The 7,589-nt window shown below is 44.3% G+C and overlaps 1 protein-coding gene across 2 annotated transcripts in view; it reads right to left on the bottom strand.

Moving 5' to 3' along the window:
- Positions 1 to 228: 228 nt before the first annotated feature.
- The window catches only part of VLDLR (very low density lipoprotein receptor), a 31,626-nt gene continuing 24,265 nt past the window's right edge, over positions 229 to 7,589 (bottom strand). The window contains exons 12-19 of one of the 2 annotated variants that reach the window (XM_060014678.2): positions 6,754 to 6,872; positions 6,005 to 6,144; positions 5,541 to 5,682; positions 4,547 to 4,693; positions 3,254 to 3,337; positions 2,786 to 2,866; positions 1,775 to 1,944; positions 229 to 884 (exon numbers count right to left, since the gene is read on the bottom strand). In XM_060014678.2, coding sequence (XP_059870661.1) covers positions 849 to 884; positions 1,775 to 1,944; positions 2,786 to 2,866; positions 3,254 to 3,337; positions 4,547 to 4,693; positions 5,541 to 5,682; positions 6,005 to 6,144; positions 6,754 to 6,872 — 919 coding nt within the window. In that variant the 3' untranslated portion in view covers positions 229 to 848. The remainder of the gene's footprint in view (positions 885 to 1,774; positions 1,945 to 2,785; positions 2,867 to 3,253; positions 3,338 to 4,546; positions 4,694 to 5,540; positions 5,683 to 6,004; positions 6,145 to 6,753; positions 6,873 to 7,589) is intronic. The other variant, XM_060014677.1, reaches the window with a different exon arrangement.

The following is a 7,589-nucleotide window of genomic DNA, read 5'->3' as shown; positions in this document are numbered from 1 at the left end:
ATTCCAGGTGCAGGTTAAGCTAGCTTCTTTTACAAAATAAATATTTGGGGAGGCAAGTATCAAGTGGTACCTCATCCTTTTAGCACTTGATTGTAAGAGAAACCAGCCAAATTGTAGGCTTCCTTATATAATACAATACCAAGATCCATAGCGCATCTATTTAGTTAGAACACCTGCTACTAACTCAGCTTGTTTACAGAAGTTCATCCTAGAGGAATAGGCACAAACCATGGTTAAGCTGCTTGGTTTAATTTTTTTTAGCACTTGGAAAAAAAATGTACAGTAGTTTGAATACTTAGTCTTTGCAAACCTCCACTGAGGTCAAAGATTTCATTCATACGTACAAAATTAGTTTACAAATTTTTTGGCGATTTCATCTTAGTAACCCGTTTTATCCTATTGCCATTGTCCCAACCATTGAAAAAGTTTACAATAATTTACATAGAAATATTTTCAAAGTGCTTAAGAATAGTGATTGTTCTCTGGGATATTTACAGATGGCCTATACAATGTATGTACAGGTGGTACACGCTATAGCGCAAGTTTCGTCGCTGGAATATGGCTTTCTAGGGAAAGTGCATATTTGGCCAGAGGTGGCAATACTGTCTAGAAATTCAAGGGTTACAGATACTTTTGGTAACCACATCCAAAGCTGAAGTAGAATGTGGACGGGAATATCTACAAAAGTAATATAAAAATGGTTAAGTATACAAGCTTGATCCACGCAAAGATATTTCGATGTTCTTCCCAACTGGAGGAAGAAAGAGGCTTCAGCTGCTGGCTCGGTTACCATTCCGAAGTGGGTTATTACTGGTTTAGACCTCAGAGGTCACAGCTTGTCTCAGAAGTCAAGCTAGATCGTCGTCTGTGCTTACAACGGATATCTGTGGAAGAGAAAAAGCATGGAATGTGTCTGGGGATTCCCTCACTGGTGGTAGCAACCTCAGTCTCTAAAATGAACCTTGCTTTTGCGCTGGTCATCCAGAGACCAAAGGTGCACAGGAGGGAAGCCAGATCCCAAACAGTATTGAGTTGCATCACTAATGCATGTTAACTTGAATTCAACTCTATCTACTTGGCAGAGAGAGAAAACAGTGTGACTAATTCTGCCTGTTCTACTTAATGATTTTAGAACCTGGAGAAAAATGTGAAAAGACACACGTGTGCCATGAACTGACCACACTCTTGTTTCACCAGAGCTTGAGGGAGTGCTCAGCACTTGTTCTGTTCAGAGTTCTGTAAGTGAAGGCCATATACTCCACGTGAGTTTCAACTGAAGAACAAGTGACTGACTCTACTGTTGAAATGGAAGCTAGCTCTTGAGGTGTAAGAGGTCATTTTCAAGTATCTGGTCATTTTGGTTAAATGAATCTTGCTCAATACACTGACTTTAAGTCAACCCCCCTATCTATGATATGCTAATTTACTTTTAAGTATCCAGCAGGCAACTGATGGAACAGTTTAGAAAGGAGACACTTGGCTCCTAGATACATGCTAATGTTTACATGTAGTTTCTATAACCCAAAATATCTCAAATTGTATAGTGATGTCCTTAATTGACTTGTCATTCTGTTTGGGGCAGATACTTGTCAACTGACTTACTTAAGTTCTAACAGCCTAGACTGTCTAATCTCCAGGTAGTAGATGAAGTATTCGGTGGCTCCATGATTCTAATGGTTCTTTCTAGCCCAGGCAGCCATAGCTTGAGTTGTGGTCTCCTTTCCAAAAAGTCCTACTGCGAGTCATGGTACATAAAGACACAAAGCTGACTTACTGCTGGGTACGTGTGTCCGACAGAAGCACTGTGTCTACCAATGTCTATTGACAGGTCCTCTTCAGTGGTCTTCAAGTACACAGGATTGTCAAAGTTCATGCTTTTCATGTTCTTGTGTTGCCAGTTCCGCCACATCAAGTAGCCACCTACTGCTGCCATTGCTAAGAGCACTGCAAAAAAGTTAGAAGGTGACTAAACAAGGTCTAGTTTCAAAACATACGAAAAAGATCATGCTAAAGAATCCACGATAATCCGAGCTTTTAATTAATAAAAGCTTCACGTTTTGGGAATCTGGGATGACTAGAAGTTAGACTATAAATGGGCTGGGAGCTTAAAACAAGTTCAGACCAGAGGTTGTGTTATTCTATAGACTCTGGTGCTCAGCTCAGCACATCCATCTGGGCAAATGTGGAGTCCTGGGCCCCTCCCCAGGCTGACTGAATTTGAACTGCGGAAGCTTCTGGAGGGCTCTTCAAGTGGTCCTCCTGGTTTGTTAGCCAAGCTTGGAATCCCATAATTTAGGATAAAGAGGCCATTTGGCATAGTGCTTTAGAATTCACACGCCCTAGAATAGCTTTAGAGCGTTTGAAAATTCTTAACTGTTTTTAATTTACCCTCTACAAGTGCTATAACTCCTCAAGAAATCATTTTAGCATTTGTGTAGCTCCTCTGTATGAAGTGTTATACATATTTCGAAGGGGAACAGAACAGTGCTCTTCACTGGAAAGGACTTATTATGAAAGGGGATAAAGCCGGACGAACAGCTCTGAAGTAGAAAGCAGTAGGCACCATTCATCACTGCTGGTCGCTGTGCTAAGGATACCACTGTACAGAAGGCTGTGGACTCTGAAATCAGTGTGCCGGGCTGGTGAGGGGAGCAAGGGTAATTCAGTGTCACGAGTGCTATGACAGTACAAGGGGCCACGGGAAGGGCATCTCTAGATGAACTAGAAATACCCATCGAGTATTTAAGAAGTTCCTTGGATCCAGATATGTGGGGAATCTACTTACAGAGGGGAAGGATGGCCCAGGCAGCAGAAGTCCCTTTTGGGGGAACACTGACCTCCGATACTGCTGTGGTCACATTGATCTCTACGGGGGAATAAAAGGAATCAGTTTAGAAGGATCTGAATTCAGACTTAGAAATTCAACCACCTGGTAGAGAGAGCCTCACGCCCTTTTGCATCCATCACTGATGTTCAACATCTATTACAGTCGTGTACCAAGAGTAACCGGTCTAGAAGTATTTGTGAGTCTCAGGCTATAATAGCCGTTTCACTAACAGCTGTCTCAGAGGAATCTTAATGAGTCAGGTCAGGCTAAGGGTTGCAGGTTCTAAGTCTTTGGAGTTTAAACATAGGTTACCAATTAGGGGCAGAATGAGTAGTTAAAGGCTGCATTAATGATTTAAGGAACAGGTAGGTACAAAGAGTGTGGCTGTTAGCTGAGATGAACAGTTTGCAGAACGGAACCCAATACCTCCAGGAGCTAGTCCACTAGTTGGTGACATTTCTGTTGTGTTGGTATCTTTTGTCTCACTGTGAGTCACAGTAGTTGCAGTACCTGAATTACAAAACCAAGAACCAGGTCAATGCCAAGGTTCCAGAGTGGCTATAGCCGTTTAGCCCAGACAAGCCATGCGATGGGTTATTTGAACGCTGCGGGAAATGGACGAACCACTGCCAAACCGAGTTGCAGGGTGGGTGTGCCATAACCCAGCAAAACCAGAGAGACACTGGGGTCTTCGGGCAGAATCGCAAGCATCTGGAATTAGACAATTCAAAAGGACCGACGGCCTCACTTAAGGACCCCTCTAAGCAAAGTCCCAGGCTCCTGGAAGCTGCAAGAAATGCTCTCAAAAGCAGACCACCAGGCATACCAGTCTTCCTGCCTAATTGTCTGGTAACTGCTTTCTCAGTAAACAGAGCTAGTCCCCGTAGGGACTCAGTATCACGCTAATAAAAACCTCACAATATGAGATCCTTGCTCACAACCCGCGGGTTTAATTTGCCGGTTAATCGAAAGCTAAGAACAGGAGACTAAAATGCACGTTTCGTTTAAGTAGGAGTTTAAGATAATGTCACCCACGGGGGCCAGAGGGTTTCCTGTAACCACGGCCTTTTTTTTTTTTTTTGGCTGCGATGGGTCTTCTTGCTCTGTAGTTGCGGTGAGTGGGGGGCACTCTTCATTGCGGTGTGCGGGCTTCTTACTGCGGTGGCTTCTCTTATTGCGGAGCACGGGCTCTAGGCGTGCAGGCTTCAGTAGTTGTGGCACGTGGGGCTCAGTACTTGTGGCTCGCGGGCTCTAGAGCCCAGGCTCAGTGGTTGTGGCACACAGGCTTAGTTGCTCTGTGGCATGTGGGATCTTCCCGGACCAGGGATCGAACCCATGACCCCTGCATTGGCAGGCGGATTCTTAACCACTGAGCCACCAGGGAAGTCCCCCAAGGCCTTTTTTAAGACTAATTTCAGGCCTCTCTCTTTGGAGGCAAATGTTAAGACTTTGTTTAATTATCTGCAAGTTGGCTGGCTCAGTGCTGTAATTGGTATAAATCAGCATAGTCACCTGTAGACTCATCTAGTGTTGAAATGAGTTAGTCCTGAAGTAGTGATGTGAACTCCTGGCATGCAACAGTAGCAGATATGTTCTCCAATCCATTCCAAGAGTGAGTTAAAACAGAATTCTTAAAATCCAGGCTAGTTTCTGTAGCTAGTGTTTTAGTCTAATGCCTGTTGTATGTCCTGCTTGTGTTTGAAAAGTAAAAAGCCTTACTTTGGCATTCTCGGCCATTGTCCTCTAGACGGTAGCCATTGGGACAGGAACAGGTATATTTTGGAGAGTGGTCATTAATCTGTGGGGCTGGCAGGCAGAGGTATTCACATCCTCCATTCTCCATGTCTTCTTTGCACCAGTTTTTACCTGTTCAGAAAGAAAAGTCCTTTAAAATGGGTCTTCCAGTGCCTGCTGTACATAAACTTTGGTTCTAGATGCTGAAGACGTGACTCCTTGTCTCCAAGGAGCCCAAACTCGTATACTCTGTCAAACCCTAAAGTTAAATCAATACCAGTGAAGGATAAATGTAAGGGTACAGGCAGCATGCTCTAAGGACAGCAAAGTGCCACAGAAACTTCTTGGAAGTAGGACAAGAGTTATGCCGTAAACAGATGGGTGGTGAGGGAAGAGGTGGGGAAAGGAGACGGGTGACCGGACCTGGCCTCCCTATTGGTCCAAAGCTTACAAACTGGCTAGTCTGAGGCTCAGAGGAAGGAGAGAAGCATGCTCTGCGGCTTTGCCTCACTCCCACAAAACAGAAGGAACCCAGCTATGGGGAGGTTTAAGGGTTTCATTTGGGTAGAACCAGTCAAGTATTCTGAGCAGGAGACCATAGTGTTTGAGGAAGCACACAATTCCATATACGACGTACCACAGTGGGGAGGGAGGAAAAGGCTGTGGCATAAAAGCGACTTTGGAGGCTAGTGCAAAAGTCCTAGCAAGAAGGAATGAATGCCAAGGAGATATGGAAGGGACTGAAATAAAAGACAGAGCACTGATGGTTGGGAGGGCAGCTAAGAGATGACGTTCTCAAGCTCTTTGACTTGGAAGTCAGAATAAAATATACCGAGCACCAGGTTTGAGGGAGGGTCCAGGAGGGGAAAGTTCCATCGTAGAGCAAGCTGAGTTGCTAGGGAGCTACGGATACCCAGGGGCACTGTGTCATGCTGCTACCCTGAAAGTAGCCACGAGGGGCTCTGCTTCCCCACAGTACCTGATGGCTGTACAAGTGCATGATAGACGATGATGTCTTGGGCATCGTTAAGGTTGTTGACTAGAGTGGCCAGCTCCGATCCAGTGAATTTATTGGCGCCGTAGACGGCTTCATTTTCCCCATCTATCCAGTAGACACGATCCTAAAGCAGAACCCCCATATTAGTATGTACGTGTAGGATGAACACGAGTCAGTCTCTAAGGTCAGTATTATTTACTGGCAATTTAATGGACCAAGTTTATTTAAAGCTGGTCTGGGACATCGGATGTAAAACTCTAAGAGAAGCATGAGTTCAAGTTTCTTAAAATGCTATGAGGAATCAGCACGTCATTTGTCCCAGGTTTTAGGTGAACGCAGTTTCTCAAGTCATGCCCCTCTGTCCTTCCCTCCTTCCCCTGTTCCTTCTCCCCAAGGTGCTACAGTAACTCAGAGGTATACACTTAGATGTGAGACACACGTCTTACCTCAAATATTGTGAGCGCGAGGGGATGAGCTAGGAATTCCAGAGACTTTAGGACCACCCTGCGATCTTGGCCGTTCAAGTCCACACTGGATAACATGTGCAATTTGGAATCCAGCCAATAGAGGCGGCCCTTTATGAGGTCTGGGTAGGAGAAGAATGGTCACTGTATAAGAAGTCAGTACTGCCCTGCTTCCATTTAAAATAGCTAAGGAATCCAATACTCTACTTTCACGGTTCCTTCTCCAGCAGGGGCTGTTAACAGGGTCCCACCAACCTTGTGAAGCAGCATGCAGAATCTGTACCCACATTCATTTGGGGGACTCAAGGGGTACCTGAGATTGTCAAAGTAACTGACTTAAGAAGTGTTAGTGACGTTATAGAAGTATTAAAAGAGGTGAGCATTTTGTTGCTCTCCCCTTAGGAGCCAGAAGAAAACCGTTATGAGCCTGCAATTCAGGAAATGCTGCGACTCCTAGGCCAGGAGTACGTAGGATGAGAGTTCACAAGGCCCAAGATTCACCTAATTCATGTCACACGTTAGCTCCAAATGGCTAGAAAAGCTAGTAATTATGGAGCATGTCATCTGTTAAGTCCACCATTCCACTTGTACTGTTCGGTTCCTCTCATCCTAAGTCCCTGCTAAAGAAGGCACCATGAGGGTTGTCTGCTGTAGTCCAGAGTTAACTATGGAGACGAGTTACAACTCTGCAGACAGCCGAAGCGTGGTCGAGGAAGGAAGAACATACGTACCAAGTGTAATTCCGTTAGGCCACTGAATGTCCGCTGTCACCAGCGCCCGTCTATCAAATCCATTCATTCCGGCTTTTTCGATTTTAGCTGGTTCACCCCAGTCTGACCAGTACACAAAGCTGGGAAGAATTAAATTAGAAATAAGCCTTGCTGGTTTAGAAGGAATAAAGTTGCAGCTTGAGACAGACATTTTCAAAGAGTGAGCAGAAAACTCTAGGGTACAAATTGTGCCACTCAAGGGTCTAGATTATGTTCTGGGTAAACAGAAGTTAACACTGAATCTACAAGCTCATTATTAACTATAGTAAACTATATAAGTCTGCTATTTAAATTTCAGCCCCAAGTCACAGGTTATATATTTCCTGTATAAAAGGCCAATTCTTTCAGTGGAGCAAAAGATGAATAGCTGTTAAGTTTTACAGTAGGGGCGGGCTGACTGTGTCCTAGTGAGGCTTCATGGGGGCCAACTGTGATTACTACAGCCTTAGTCAGATACCTTTTTTTTTAATTATTAATTTTTATTGGAGTATAGTTGCCTTACAATGTTGGGTTAGTTTCTGCTATAACGCAAAGCGGGTCAGCTATGTGTATACATACATCCCCTCTTTTTTGGATTTCCTTCCCATTTAGGTCACCACAGAGCACTGAGTAGAGTTCCCTGTGCTATTCAGTAGGTTCTCCTTAGTTATCTATTTTATACATAGTAGTGTATATATGTCAATCCCAATCTCCCAATTCATCCCTCCCCTTTTCCCCCCTTGGTATCCATATGTTTGTTCTCTACATCTGTGTGTCTATTTCTGCTTTGCAAATAGTTCATCTGTACCATTTTTCTA

Source organism: Delphinus delphis, chromosome 6 (genome assembly GCF_949987515.2).
Source record: "Delphinus delphis chromosome 6, mDelDel1.2, whole genome shotgun sequence".
NCBI classification, from domain to species: Eukaryota; Metazoa; Chordata; class Mammalia; order Artiodactyla; family Delphinidae; genus Delphinus; species Delphinus delphis.
Note: the sequence above shows the minus strand (reverse complement) of the source record. Positions and strands in the feature narration are given on the sequence as shown.